This window comes from Chelonoidis abingdonii, chromosome 11, assembly GCF_003597395.2.
Source record: "Chelonoidis abingdonii isolate Lonesome George chromosome 11, CheloAbing_2.0, whole genome shotgun sequence".
NCBI classification, from domain to species: Eukaryota; Metazoa; Chordata; order Testudines; family Testudinidae; genus Chelonoidis; species Chelonoidis abingdonii.
The window spans coordinates 17,251,023-17,265,780 of record NC_133779.1 but is presented as its reverse complement, the minus strand read 5'-3'; the positions used below and the strand labels follow the sequence as shown (position 1 = coordinate 17,265,780).

The 14,758-nt window shown below is 58.2% G+C and overlaps 2 protein-coding genes across 3 annotated transcripts in view; one reads left to right on the top strand and one right to left on the bottom strand.

Moving 5' to 3' along the window:
- The window catches only part of LOC116817991 (DNA-directed RNA polymerases I, II, and III subunit RPABC5-like), a 256,942-nt gene extending 256,438 nt beyond the window's left edge, over positions 1 to 504 (top strand). For both annotated transcript variants that reach the window (XM_075070762.1, XM_032768567.2), the window contains exons 2-3: positions 36 to 131; positions 245 to 504. In XM_075070762.1, coding sequence (XP_074926863.1) covers positions 37 to 131; positions 245 to 353 — 204 coding nt within the window. In that variant the 5' untranslated portion in view covers position 36 and the 3' untranslated portion in view covers positions 354 to 504. The remainder of the gene's footprint in view (positions 1 to 35; positions 132 to 244) is intronic.
- A 3,803-nt stretch (positions 505 to 4,307) lies between these two features.
- PRMT1 (protein arginine methyltransferase 1) overlaps positions 4,308 to 14,758 on the bottom strand; it is an 11,216-nt gene continuing 765 nt past the window's right edge. Inside the window, exons 2-10 of the mRNA XM_075070558.1 lie at positions 14,389 to 14,444; positions 12,553 to 12,654; positions 12,015 to 12,170; positions 8,892 to 8,955; positions 8,326 to 8,468; positions 7,844 to 7,931; positions 5,615 to 5,637; positions 5,107 to 5,202; positions 4,308 to 4,429 (exon numbers count right to left, since the gene is read on the bottom strand). Coding sequence (XP_074926659.1) covers positions 4,346 to 4,429; positions 5,107 to 5,202; positions 5,615 to 5,637; positions 7,844 to 7,931; positions 8,326 to 8,468; positions 8,892 to 8,955; positions 12,015 to 12,170; positions 12,553 to 12,654; positions 14,389 to 14,444 — 812 coding nt within the window. The 3' untranslated portion in view covers positions 4,308 to 4,345. The remainder of the gene's footprint in view (positions 4,430 to 5,106; positions 5,203 to 5,614; positions 5,638 to 7,843; positions 7,932 to 8,325; positions 8,469 to 8,891; positions 8,956 to 12,014; positions 12,171 to 12,552; positions 12,655 to 14,388; positions 14,445 to 14,758) is intronic.

The following is a 14,758-nucleotide window of genomic DNA, read 5'->3' as shown; positions in this document are numbered from 1 at the left end:
GTGCCCCCCACTCAATGTCTCCCCCTCCCCCACAGGATGATCATCCCGGTCCGGTGCTTCACGTGCGGGAAAGTTGTGGGGAACAAGTGGGAGGCGTATCTGGGGCTGCTGCAGGCGGAGTATACGGAGGGGTAAGTGGGGTGCGCCGCACTCCCGACCTGCAGCCCCTCAGTCCCCACCCGCCCCCGCCTGGGGCGCCGCACTCCTGCCCCGCAGCGCCCCGTTCTGACCCGTCTCTCTGCAGGGACGCTCTGGACGCCCTGGGGCTGAAGCGATATTGCTGCCGGCGGATGCTGCTCTCCCACGTGGATCTGATCGAGAAGCTGCTGAATTATGCCCCCCTGGAGAAATAGCGCCCTCCAGTGGGGGGGGAGGGAGGGGACCCCCTGGAACCCCCCCCCCCCCGCCAGGCAGGAGTCATCTGTGCTCAATTTAACATGATGCTTTAGTGTGCGTGGGGCCGGTGGGGGAAGCTTCGCCCCAGGCCAATAAACCCCAGCAAGAGAGGCCCCTGTGTCTGCAGCCTGTTCTTCCACCAAGCGCTCCCCCCACTAAACTTCCCTTTTTCTTGCCCCCCCACATCCATCCTGCAGCCAGGAGTCCCTCCCCACACAAACGCATGTCTGGGGAATTCATGTTGTGGGTTCCAGGTCTGTTCCAGTGGATGCCAGGCAGAGTTAAGGGGGCGGGGGAATTTGCCAGCTGAATTCTGCTGCTGACAACCTGGAAAGGGGGTTGGAAAAGGTGAAGTGGGGGCTCTGGAAAATGGGAAGCCCCTGCCCCTCTGCAGGGGGGCTGGCAGGGAGAGGTAGCTGCAGATCAGCAAGGAACAGGTCTGGGGCTCCAGAACAGGGCCGGGGACCTAGACCATGCCACAGCCCATTGACGCAGGCATCCATCTACAACTCACCCACACAGATCTTGAGCTGGGGGGGAGTGGGTGTAGCGCACGAGCGGATAAACACACAGTGTCGATCTGGAACCCAGCAGGGTGAATCCTGCTTCTGGCTCTGGAACACACAGGATTTATCTACAGCCCTGGTTCCCTGCTGCCCAAACCAGCTGGCCCTTGATCTCCTAAAAACTAGAGCTGACAATTTGCTAAGTGGAAGTGGTGCCTCCCCCAGGGCAGGTCCTAGGGGAGTCGGATAAAGTGGAACAGGATCACCAAACCAAGCTGCGGCAGTGGCACAACTGATGGTGAAGCGCTCACATTTATGAGTCCAGCCCAGTCCCAGCTGGGGTTGATTTCACAAAGCCGGAAACAATTTGGAGGCAAAGCAGCTAGGAGGAAAGTTCCAAACAGAAATGGAGGATCATTCAAGAACATTTAAGGAGGATGTCCAAAAAGCCAGAAGTGAGAAAGGTGGCTAGACAGGTTTTAAAAAATAAAGCGGCCTAATTGAAAGGGGAGTCAAAAGCAGCTGTGAAAAAGTGTAACAAATGGACGCAAGGGGTAGTTGCTAAAAATAATCAACAGTTAGGAATTGTAGAAAATTGATAAGGGAAGGAAAAGGACACCAGGGGACATCTAGGGCCAGCATAACTAAGGACACTAAAGAAGTAATTTTAAGTGCACCGCTACCTTGATATAACACCACCCACTATAACACAAATTTGGATATAACACAGTAAAGCAGTGCGCTGGGAGGGGACGGGGGACTGCACGCCCCAGTGGATCAAAGCAAGTTCAGTATATCACGGTTTCACCTGTAACGCGGTAAAAATTTTTGGCTCCCAAGGACAGCGTTATATTGAGCTAGAGGTGTATATTAGTGGTATTGGTCCACTCCTGGATGAACACATTAGAACAGCAACAATAATGCAGAAAAGACAGAATTGTTCAATATTTCTGATCTGTATTTGAGTAAAAAAAAAAAAAGGATGTATTCATAATCCATCCTAACACTTTCCATTCCACCAGTATCTCAAGAGGCTGGTGAGCAGCAGCTACTGAAGTGGGATCGTTTGAAATCAGCAGGTCCAGCTCTTCCATCCAAGAGTTTTAAAAGAGCTGGCTGAGGAGCTCGCTGGGCCATTACCGTTGCTTTTCCGCAACGGGAGACAGGGCAAAAGCCGCGGTTGTGCTAGTATTTAAAAAGGGTAAATGGGCCGACCCGGGTAATTCAAGCCAGACACCGAGCTGGTTAATGAATGACGGTGGGCGAGGTCATTAATGCCAATCAAGCTGGGTTATGCAGACCAGCTCCCATCAAACGGGCAGAGGGGTAATTGTGCTGAGGCATTTGCCTTGGTACCACAGGGCAGTTTGATTAAAAACCAGCCTTCGTTAAACGGCTTGAAGACTGGCTGGGCCGGCTCCCTAGTGAATTCTGGGTGTCCCACAGGGATCTGTTCCTGGCCCAGCCCTGGGCAGCGTTTTTATCAAGGAGCTGGAGGAAACACCCCCCTAAAGACTGCAGATGACCCCAAACCTGGGGGTGAGTCAGTCCTAGAGCGACCCAGCTCAGCAGGGCCCGACCCCCAGCGGGTTGTAACGCAGCTCCACGTGCGGGCGAAGCAGCCGAACCCGAGCTGCCAGGGGGCTGCGTAGACAAGGACGTCTTGGGACCAGCAAGTGCTTTGACTCTGGGGTGCCTACGGCTGGACCTCAGGGCCCCAATTCCAGCAGATCAGGGATGAGGCCACAGGGTTTCCCAGAAAACCTGCCTTAAAGCGATGCCAGGAGCCCAGCTCGACTGAGGCCCCAGGGCAGGGCCCTAGAGGGGGTGACAAACCTGGGCCCGTGGGCTTGAAGCCTGGCAGAGGGAGGGCAGCCGTGGGGCAGACTGAGCTGGAGGCAGCTTGGGAAGGCAGAGTCCCATGTGCGGCCTTTGGGCCTGAGAATCAGCCCCTGGAGTCTGGCACTTGTGGAGCTCCGCAAAGCCCTGGGGTACTCAGCTTTCACAGGAAACACCCCCAGACACGGGTTCAGGGAGGGCCCCCCAAGCTGGGCTTGAACCCCATGGCCTGGCTGACTCCCAGGGGCACGTGACCCAGGACCAGCATCTGCCCCATGACAGGCCACCCCCCGCCCCTGAGATCAGGGCCCCCGTCAGGCACCACCCAGACAGAACTCAGGGACCCCCCCAATGCCAGGCTGGTTGCGGGGGGGCAGCCCTTGGGGATACACTAAGGATGGGGGGGATGGGGGTGGGGAATCAGGGTGAGGGCAGCCCCCACCTGAGTGTATTTTTCTAGCGGGGGGGGGCGGGGAGAGATCTGGTGCACCCACAGGGGAGTGGGGGGCATCCAGGAAGCCCCTGCCCCCAAAATGCCAAATCTGCTACCTCCACTCCAGGCAGCACCCCCACTTCCTGGATGACCGGCCAAAGGGGGCAGCCTGGGATCGGGGCGGGGGGGGGGGACAGGACACAGAGCACAGCTCTAAGCCACGCCCCCACGGGGAGCCCTCCCAATCACCCCACAGCTGTCACTTAGCAGGTCTGGGGGTGCAATGAAGCCAGGACTCCAGGAGTCTCTGCCCAGCCCTAGGAAGGAGGCAGAGGCGGAACCAGGACTCCTGGTTTCTATCCCCAGCTCTGGGAGGGGCTAGGAGCCAGGACACCTGGGTTCTGCAGCCATGCAGCTCCTGGCCTGGGGGGCTGCCCAGAGAGGGGAGCCCCCCTACCTCCCTACCCAGAGGCTTCTGGGTGCCAGGACAGGACAAAGGGCTGGGGGGGCCCCACAGAGAGCAGGGGGCCCAGCCACAGGCAGGTTTTTGGGGTACAGAGCAGCAGGAGCCAGTTTAGGCATGCCAGGCCCACCCTACCCAGGAAGCCACGGGGGGGGGCACGGTTTGGGCCCCCCTCCACCCTGCCCAGGCAGCCAGGGGCCCCGTTTCATCTCTTTATTTTCTCATGAATGTAGCCATATAAAAACATAACTTATGAAACAGTCACAATGTGTCAACCGGGAGGGGGTAAAGGGGTGGGGGACCAGAACCGTCAGCAAAACACAAACTGGGAACCCTCCCCATAGCCCTCCCAACCTGCCCCCCAGCTAAAAAACAGGACAGCCCCCCCACCACCACCACTGGAGCAGAGGGACTCAGCTGGGCCCCAGAGCCCCCATGGGTGTCCCAGGGCAGGAAAGGGGGGCCAGTGAGGTACTTAGTTACTGGGGGGGGGTCGCTGGTTTAAAAGCAGACGGGAGGGAGGGGTGGGAGGGCCCCAGGGCAGAGGGAGATAATCACCCCCTCCCTCGAGGGCCACGCAGGGAGGGGGGAGTCAGTGGCAGCTCTGTGCCCCCCTGGCTGTGAGAAGGGCCCTGGGTGCCCGTGGCTCTGACCCCGCCCGGGGGGGGACACACAGCGTGATGGGGGGGTGGGGGGGACATGGGGGGGCTAGCGCATGCGGTAATCCGTGGAGCAGGACAGTTCACACAGCTGGCCCTTGAAGTCCAGGTCGATGGTGAAGTCCAGGTCCCGCTGCAGGGAGAGATGGAGGGAGGGTGTCAGTCATGGGGGTCTGGCTCACCGCTCCCTGCCCCCCAGCATGCACTGCACCAATCCCTGCCCCCCAGCCCCCTCTCCAGCAGCAGGGAGTTCCACAGGGCAGTGCCCCTTGGAGGACCACCACCCAGCTCTCCAGAACCCCAGGGAGGGGGATGGCCCCGCCCTGATGGGGGCCCCCCTGCCGTTCACTTCACGTTGGTTCTTTGGCGTTGGGCTTTTCTGCTGATGGTGCCGAAGATCTCCTCGCGCCGTACTTCACGTCAGGTAGTCCTTCCATGTGAATACCGTTCTGCTTCCAGTGGTGTGGGTCGATGCAGCTTCCGCTTCAGACTCCCAGGCCTGGGGGGCAGGTGTCAGGGGGGAGGGGGCAGGGCCACGCCCACACCACCTGAGTCTCCCTCCCCAAGACCCCGCCCCACCAACTCCAGTTCTCACCTCCTTTTGCACCTCCCAAGGTCCCACACCCACACTCCCTATCCGCCCTGCCGTACCCCTTTCCCAAGCCTCCACCTACAATTCATCCTTTGGGCACCTATCCCTAAGCCCCACCCGCCTCCCCACTCCCAGGTCCCCGCCCCACTCCACTTCCATCCTTTGGCACCCCTGCCCAATCCCATCCCCCATGCCCCAGCCCCACCCCACTGCGTTACATTGGTGGAGCAAGCCAGTGCGCTTATGTGCAGCGGTGTGAACTCGATGTTGAATACGGCCACGAGGCGTGGTTGTATGTTCGTTGCGTTTTCTATCTGGACGAAGGAGCGGAGTGAACGTCAGGTCCTCCCACCTTCACCGTGTAATGTTCCACACTCTGTTGGGAGAGCAGGGTCAGCGCTGCCTCCACACACATCTCGCCGCCGCTCCTTCCCCCCCGCACATTCCAGAGCCGCAGAACAGAGCCTTCCCGACTTCCCAATCACCAAGGTCCCTGCCCTTGGGGAGCCCAGGGCGGAGGGGACTGTCCTTCCCTGGTCACAGGACTGGGATTATTGTCTCCGGCGCATCCATCCCCTTGTATGTTTCTCCTGACGCCCCACTGCTCCCCGGCGCTGCCACCTTAGTATGAGGCGGCGTGTGACCAGTCCTTTCGATCCACCACATACCACCAGCGTGCGTCCTTTTGGATTTGGCCTAACGTCCTTGATTGCAGGACGGTCGAACAGCCGTTAAGACGTTCTCCCACCTAGGGTTTGATGGAACGTTATTGGAATCAGTAGCGAGGGCCCAAACGAATCTTATACAGGGATGTGACGCGGGGCCCACATAAGGGGTTAACACCCCCTGCATTGGATAAAGGGTCCCAAATTCCACCCTAGAAATTCCACCGTATTAAACAGTAATTAGGGCCAATTGCATGCTATTAGCTCCAAGTGACTGCAAAGCTTGGATCGGTTTTAGAGATATTGGAGGTGTACCACCTAATTGTCGTGTTTACACTTATATCTGATTAGTGTTAAGCCATGTTAAACAGACTATGGCTGCTGAATTGTCAGAATCAAAAGGGAATATTAACATTTAGATGATCTCTGGTGAAATCACTGTTTTCTTCCGGCTCCTTATAGTCAAGTGAAATGCCTATATGGCTTAACTCCCCTTATGTTAATCGTGGGTAGCTTATTACTGAACGAAGGGCTACCTCAGAGCTCCGATGGTTTGATCTTTTCTCTTCAGATCTGCTTGATGCTTCCCTGCGGGAAGCTTAAACACCACGCAGATCTTGCAGTCGGTCGGGATCCCCTGAATAGGACATGGATCTTAACCTACGCGATAATTCTGTACGAACGCTTCGGCGGTGACCAGGCTCATCAACCTCTGCTTACGAAATCCTAGATCTCGGAACTGCGCCTCACGTGCTGCTCCGTTGCACTGACCTTTTCAACAAGAATACTCTCTTGTCTTTAATAATGTTCATTTAGTTAATGAGGATCGGTTCTTTCTGACGTGCGTATTGGGAAAGATCTGCACATTCATTTAACCTGGGAGGTGACATGTATCCATTTCCTCTGGCGGTAGCTGTAGAACTTTCTTAATTGATGAATTACGATTTTCAGTGATCCTCTGCACACTTTGATGTGGTGTCTGGGAGGGAGGCCTGAGCCCCGCTTGCTTTAAACAGTGGGGTTCAAAATTTTTCTGGGGATTCATTGAGGAACAGTTGATGCCCGTGACCCAACAGAGTGGGATGAGGGGCTCGGGGGGGCTATGACTGGTGCTGTGGGGATGAGGGCGTGCAGGGTGGGGCTAGGAAAAAGGGGTTCAGGTGTGGAGGGTTCAGGGTGGGGTGCAGGTGGGGCTGGGAATGAGGGGTTCATTGTTGTGGGAGGGGTTCAAGGATGGGGTGCAGGGTGGGGCTGGAATTGAGGGTTTCAAGTCTGGGAGGGGGTGAAGGATGGGGTCAGGGTTGGAGTGGGAATGAGGGGTTTCAATGTGTGGGAGGGGTTCAAGGATGGGTGCAGGATGGCGGTTTGGAATGGGGGTTTTGGGGTTGTGGAATGGGCTCGGACTGGGGTGTGGGCCTGAGGGCTTGGCAGTGGTGGGGCTGACGGGCTTGGGGTGTGGGGGGGGCTTCTGATGGAGCAGGGGGTGTCAGGGCTCTGGGCTAGGGATAGGATTGGAGTGGGACTGAGGCATGAGTTGCAGGGGGGCGGACTCAGGGCCCAGTCAAGCAGCGCAGCGGGGTCAGGGGAGACTTTCCTGCCTCTCCGTGGCACGCGGCTGCGCTGCGCCCCAGAAGCGGCCAGCAGCAGGTCCAGCTCCAAGGCGGGCCCACAGGCACTGCCCCCCAGCCCGGGAACTGGCCAATGGGAGAGCAGAGTCAGTGCTCGAGGCAGGGGTGTGACGAAGTGGCCCCCCGCCTAGGAGCCGGACCTGCTGCTGGCTGCAGCGCGGTCTCAGAACAGGTCGGGACTAGCCTGCCGGAGCCGGGCAGCGCTGACGTCTGGACTTTTAACGGTGCTGACCACAGCTGCTGCGACCCAGTGTCTTCACTCCCAGGCATGGGGAAAACCACTGGGCTAAGGGAACTGGGGCGTTGGCCTCGGGGTGGCCAGGGAGGTTTAACGGAAGCTGTGGTGGCTGGTTTGGGAAATCCAAGTCTTGGAAGATCCACCAGCTTTGGGGATCGTCCGCTCCATTCTTTGGGGTGCACCCTGAGGAACCTCAGGGGGTTGCCCCGGGATCCCCGTCACCGGGAAGGAGCCGCAGTCAGACCCCACAGGCGAAGCGAGACAGCCCACCCTGAGGACAGAGAGATAGGGCCACGCGAAGCACCACCCCACCGCAACAGTAACACCCCGAATTCAGGGCCCCCCCAGGCAGAGCCACCAGGACCGGCGCCCTGGGAACACTGAGCCGGCCCCCGAGAGAGGGGCTACAGCCCCCGCCACTCACAGTGGATCTTGTAGTCCTTGTACTGCCGGTCCTCAATGGCCGTAACATACAGGGTGGCCCGGTCAGGGAAGATGAGTCCATCGGGGGTCTGGGGAGACAGATTGGGGGGAGGGGGGGTGTCACTGAGTGTCAGTCCCTAAAATCCCTGTTTCCCCCACCCCCCCAGCACCTAGACACAGGGTCCCCAGAACAGAACACAGGACCTTGCCCCACTAAGGGGCAGGGCCTGGCTGCCTTTCCCCTCTAAGGGGGGCCAGGTCCCACCCAGCCTCAGGGCAGGGACCGCCTGGCTCAGGGGGGGCAGGGAAAGGGGCCCGGGGCCTGTCCCCTCTAGGAGGCGCCGGCTCTGACCCACTCCCAAGGTAGGGACTGGCTGGCTTGGGGAACGGGACACAGGGCCCGTCCCCTCCGAGGGAACCGGCTCCCATCTGACCCCATGGCAGGTCGTTGGGGGGCAGGGAAGGGGGCCCACGGGGACCCACCAGCCACTTGTCGCGGGCGTAGATGACGGTGTTGAGCATGGACTCGTAGAAGAGGCAGTAGCCCATCCACTCGCTGATGATGATGTCGACTTTCTCCACCGGCAGCTCCACCTCCTCCACCTTGCCCTTGATGATGGACACCACTGCAGGGGAGGGGATCGGGGGGTGGGTCTCAGCGTGGGGGATGGGCCAGATGTGGGGGTAGAGGGGGGCTGGACACCACTGTGGGGGAGGGGATGGGGGTCTTAACACAGGGGATGGGCCAGACATGGGGGAGGGGCTCTAGAGAGGATGGACGCAGACCCCCGGGGCTGAGAGGGGACGATCTGCTGTTTCCTGTTATGGGGGTGCAGGGCAGGGGCCCAGTGGGGGGCAGCCTGGGAGCAATAGGGGAGTGGTTCTGGGGGAGAGGGTGTAGGGGCAGGGGGACGCTCCAGGGGATTCAAGGGGACTCTAGGGATGAGGGCAGGAGGTTCTGAGGAGGCAGCGCCCCAGGAAAGACGAGGGGGAAGTGGGGGTCTGGGGAGCTCCTGGGGGAGAGAGAGGGGCAGGGGGCTCCCACTCACCATGGTCCAGCTTGTTGGCTTTGACGATTTTGACGGCGTAGTCGGAGATGCTGGAGCACTCGATCTGCAGGGGGAGCCAGGGGTCAGTGGAGAGACGACACCCGCCCCCCCCGCGGGGGGTCAGTGGAGAGAGATGAACCCCAACAGCAAGGCCCCGACATGGGGCAGGGGCGGAACGGGGAGGTTGGGGGTGGGGCCCTGGGAGAGAGAAACGGGTGCAAACTGTTCCCCGAGGGTTCACAGTCAGGCTGGAAGGACGTAACGGGTGGGGTCCCGCAGGGATCGGATCTGGGTCCGTTTCTGTTCAATGTCTTCACCAATGATTCAGACACTGGCACAGTGAGGACACAGACAGTCTGCGGACGATACCAAGCTGGGCGGGGCTGCAAGCGCTTCGGAGGAGAGGACTGAAATTCGAAGTGATCTGGACAAACTGGGGAAATGGTCTGAAGTAAACAGGGTGAAATCCAATGAGGACAAACGCAAAGTGCCCCACTTCGGAAGGAACCACACAACGGGGAAATGGCGGCCTAGGATGGAGTCCTGCAGAAAGGGGTCTGGGGGGTAGAGTGGATCACAAGCTAAATATGAGTCAACAGGGTAACATGGTTGCAAAAAAGGTAATAACCAAATTTTTTTTTTTATGTACATCAGAAGTAGGACGTCTGCTAACCAACCAGTGGGGCCTCTGGACGATCGAGCCCCAAAAGGAGGCTTAAAGACGGTAAAGTCCCTGCCGAGAAACTAAATGAATTCTTTGCTCAGTCTTCTCGGCTGAGGATGTGAGGGAGATTCCCAAACCTGAGCCAGCCTTTGTAGGTGACAAATCTGAGGAACTGTCACAGATTGAAGTGTCACTAGAGGAGGTTTTGGAATTAATTGATAATCGTAACGGTAACAAGTCACCGAACCAGATGGCATTCAGCCAAGGGTTCTGAAAGAACTCAAATCCGAAATTGCAGAATTATTAACTAGGGTTTGTAACCCGTCCATTAAATCAGCTTCTGCACCCAATGACTGGAAGTTAGCTAATGTAACGCCAGTATTTAAAAAGGGCTCTCGAGCTGATCCCGGCAATTACAGACCGGTAAGTCTAACATCGGTACCAGGCAAATTAGTCGAAACAATAGTTAAGAATAAAATTGTCGGACACATAGAAGAACATAAATTGTTGGGCAAAAGTCAATGTGGATTCTGTAAAGGGAAATCGTGTCTTACTAATCTATTAGAGTTCTTTGAACGGGTCAACAAACATGTGGGCAAGGGGGATCCAGGGGACGTAATGTACTTAGATTTCCAGAAAGCCTTTGACAAGGTCCCTCACCAAAGGCTCTTACGTAAATTAGGTCGCCATGGGATGAAAGGGAAGGTCCTTTCATGGACTGAGAACTGGTTAAAAGGCAGGGAACAAAGGGTAGGAATAAATGGTAAGTTTTCAGAATGGAGAGGGGTAACTAGTGGTATTCCCCAAGGATCAGTGCTAGGACCAATCCTAGTCAACGTATTCATAAATGATCTGGAGAAAGGGGTAAACAGTAAGGTGGCAAAGTTTGCAGATGATACTAAACTGCTCAAGATAGTTAAGACCAAAGCAGATCGTGAAGAACTTCAAAAAGATCTCACAAAACTACGTGATTGGGCAACAAAATAGCTCCAGCTATACATACAACATGATGGGGGCTAATTTAGCTACAACTAATCAGGAAAGAGATCTTGGAGCCATCGTGGATAGTTCTCTGAAGACGTCCACGCAGTGTGCAGCGGCAGTCAAAAAAGCAAAGAAGATGTTTGGAATAATTCAAAGAGGGATAGAGAATAAGATGGAGAATATCTTATTGCCATTATAGAAATCCATGGAACGCCCACATCTCAAATCCTGTGTACAGATGTGGCTCCTCATCTCCAAAAAGATCTACTGGCACTAGAAAAGGTTCAGAGAAAGCCAACTAAAATGATTCGGGGTTTGGAGAGGGTCCCGTATGAGGAGAGATTAAAGAGGCTGGGACTTTTCAGCTTGGAAAAGAGGAGACGAAGGGGGGATATGACAGAGGTCTATAAAATCATGAGTGATGTGCAGAAAGTGGATAAGGAAAAGTTATTTACTTGTTCCCATAATACAAGAACTAGGGGTCACCAAATGAAATGAATGAGCAGCAGGTTTAAAACAAATAAAAGGAAGTTCTTCTTCACGCAGCGCAGAGGCAACCTGTGGAGCTCCCTGCCTGAGGGGGTTGTTAGGCTGGGACTAGAACAGGGTTTAAAAGAGAACTGGATGAATTCATGAAGGTTAAGTCCATTAATGGCTAATAGCCAGGCTGGGTAAGGAACCATGTCCCCATCTCTACCTCCTGCCGTCCACCTGATCATTGCCTGTTGGGTTCACTCCCTCTGGGGCACCTGGCACTGGCCACTGCCGGCAGATAAGACACTGGGCTGGATGGACCTTTGGTCTGTCCCACTCTGGCCATTCTTATGTAAGAAGTAAACATCATTCTGGGATGTATTAGCAGGAGTGTTGTAAGCGAGACACGAGAAATAATTCTCCCGCTCTGCCCTGCGCTGATATAGTCTCAGCTGGAGGATTGCGTCCAGTTCTGGGCGCCACATTTCAGGAAAGATGTGGCCACACTGGAGAAAGTCCAGAGAAGAGCAACAAAAATGATGGAAAAGTCTAGAAAACGTGAGCTATGGGGGAAGACTGAAAACTGGGGTCTGCTTAGAATGGAAACAAGAAGCCACAAGTTCGTAAAAGGTTGTTACAAGGAGGAGGGAGAAGATTGTACTCGTTAACCTCTGAGGATCGGACAAGAAGCAATGGCCTTAATTAAACTGCAGCCAGGGAGGATTCGGCTGGACACTAGGGGAAACGTCCTGACTGTCGGGCGGTGAAGGTCTGGAATAAATCGCCCAGGAAGATGGTGGAATCGCTGTTGTTGGGGATCATTAAGAGCAGGTTGGACAAACCCATCAGAGGCCGTCTAGATAATACCAAGTCCTGCCCTGAGTGCAGGGGACTGGACAGGATCCCTCGCGAGGCCCCTTCCAGCCTCATGGTGCTATGAAACCCTTGGGGAGCCCCAGCTGGGCAGCAACGGGTCAGGGGGCCCAGGGTGCGGGACTCACCCCAATGACCCGCTTGGCGCCCGCCTTGGCCGCGAACATGCAGAGAATCCCAGTGCCGCTGCCCACGTCCAGAACCACCTTGTCCTTGAAGAGGTGCCGGTTGTGGAACATGGAGTTTCTGTAGGTCAGAGTGCGAACCTCGTCCTTCAGCATCTCCTGGGGGGATATGGGGGTCAGCGGGGGCCCCCCAACCCCACCCAGCCCACTCCCCACGCCCCTCGTCCTTCAGCGTCTCCTGTGGGGGGGACAGGGGGTCAGCAGGGGCCCCCAACCCCACTCCCCTTGTCCTTCAGCATCACCTGGGGGATACAGGGGTCAGCAGGGGCCCCCTAACCCCACACGCCTCGTCCTGCAGCACCTCCTGGGAGGAAGGGAGCCACTCAACCCCATCCAGCCCCCCCAGTACACCTCATCCTCCAGTTCCTCCTGGTCGGGACGGGGACAGGGGGCAGGGATGTGCCCACAAACCCAGGTACCCCACAGAGACCTCTGCCCCCAACCCGCAGCCCTGGAGCGCACCCTCCCCTCCCCCACTGACCTCGTGGATGCCGAAGTGGGCGTAGGAGTCGAAGTAATAATCCTTGGATGTCATCTCCTCGGCCGTGGGCTTCATGCTGCTCTCAGCCTGGGGGCAGGACACCTGGGGGGCAGGGGGGCCACGGTCAGACAGACATTCCCAAACACACCACAGGGATGGGGCTGAGCCACAGGGCCCCCCCCAATCAGCCCCACAGACCCAGGCCAGCCTGTATCCACCCCCCACATCAGCCCCACAGGCCCAGCCCGGCCGGTACCCAGCCCCCACATCAGCCCCACAGTCCCAACCCGGTCTGTACCCACTCCCCAAGCTCTGACATCAGCCCCACAGACCCAGGCCAGCCTGTATCCAGGCCCAGACCGGCTGGTACCCAGCCCCGCAAGCTCTGACATCAGCCCCACAGACCCAGCCCAGCCTGTATGCAACCCCCAGCTCTGACATCAGCCCCACAGGCCCAGGCCAGCCTGTATCCACCCCCCCATCAGCCCCACAGTCCCAGCCCGGTCTGTACCCACTCCCCAAGCTCTGACATCAGCCCCACAGACCCAGCCCAGCCTGTATGCAGCCCCCAGCTCTGACATCAGCCCCACAGGCCCAGCCCGCCTGGTATCCAGCCTCCACATCAGCCCCACAGACGCAGCCCGGCCTGTATCCACCCCCCAGCTCCCACATCAGCCCCACAGATGCAGCCCAGCCTGTATCCACCCCCCAGCCCCCACATCAGCCCCACAGACCCGGCCTGGCCTGTATCCAACCCCCAGCTCTGACATCAGCCCCACAGGCCCATTCCACTCAGTACCCAGCCCCCACATCAGCCCCACCCCGGCCTGTATCCACCCCCCAGCTCCGACATCAGCCCCACGGGCCCAGTCCAGCCAGTATCCACCCCCTATGACCTGCCCCACAGAACCAGCCTGTAGCCCCACCCCCACTCCCCACGTAGTGTCACCACCCCATGCAGAGCTCCCTGGCACCAGACAGCACCACGCGGCCCCCCATCCTGCCCCCTCTCCTGGTGGGGCCCAGTGCACATCTGCCTGGTAGGAACAATGCAGGGCTAGGACACGTAGCCCCGAGCCCCCCCATTCCAGCCCCCCGCAGAGCTGGGTCTCCCCGCGCCCCACTTCCATTCCCCCACCAACCGCACCCACAATGCGCCGCAGGAGCTGGGGCTGGAGACCAAGTTAAGGAAACTGGGGAAATACTGGTTCCCCCCTTCCCTCCCCTGCAGCCACCTGCCCATCGCAGGCCACAGCCCCCACCCAAGCACAAAGCCCCCCCATCAGCTACCTGCTCCCCCCCAGGCACAGAGCCAACAGCTACTCCCTTGCCCCCCGAGGTCCAACCATGCACACAGCCCCACAGCAGCTACCCACCCCCCTCAAAAACTCCCAGCCAGTAACCCCCATACAGAACACAGGGCCCTAGGAGCTTCCTACGGGACCGCTCTGCAGAAAGCCCCCCCCAGCAGACACACACTGCCCCCCTTAGGGCTGAGCAATGGGTCACAACCTGCCTGCGGAGAGGACGGATGCTCTGAGCTGGGATGGGGGTGTCCTGGATCCCTTTGGTCCCCCTACCCATGGTTTATCTGACTCCAGAGGGGGGGTTGGGGGCTGGCTACCACGGGATGGGGCAGGGCAAGGCCGGAGGGGGGGTGTCTGTAGAAATGGGGGACGGTTGCTGGCCAGCATAGGGAAAGGGTCAGGGGTCGGGTGTCACCAGTCAGTGCTGGGAACGAGCGGAGGGGAGGGGGCGGGGAAGAAGTTACCGGCCGGCCCTGGGGGTCACTAGCCCCTGAGCCCTGGCCTGGCCCCTCACTCAAAGGATATTTACATCTTCTATCGCAGTCTGCAGGCTCATCCCATTAGCCAGCGTGGCTACAAAATTCTAGGAGAAAGTAACGGAGACAAGTCAATGGGGGGCTCGGGGACCGGGGGGGGCCGAGCCCCCCAGAGCCAGGGTCTCCCTAACACTGTGCCCGGGGCCACTGCTCTCAGCTGTCGGGGAGGGGTGATAGAGGTCACGGGGGGGCTCCAACCCCACGGAGAATAACCACTGAGCCAGGCCCGAAACAGAACAGTTCCCTAGCCCTGTCAGTGCCCCCCACTCCTGACCTCCAGCCCTGCCAGTGCCCCCCACTCCCGATCTGCAGCCCCAACCCAGCCCTGCCGGTGCCCCTCACTCCCGATCTGCAGCCCCCCAG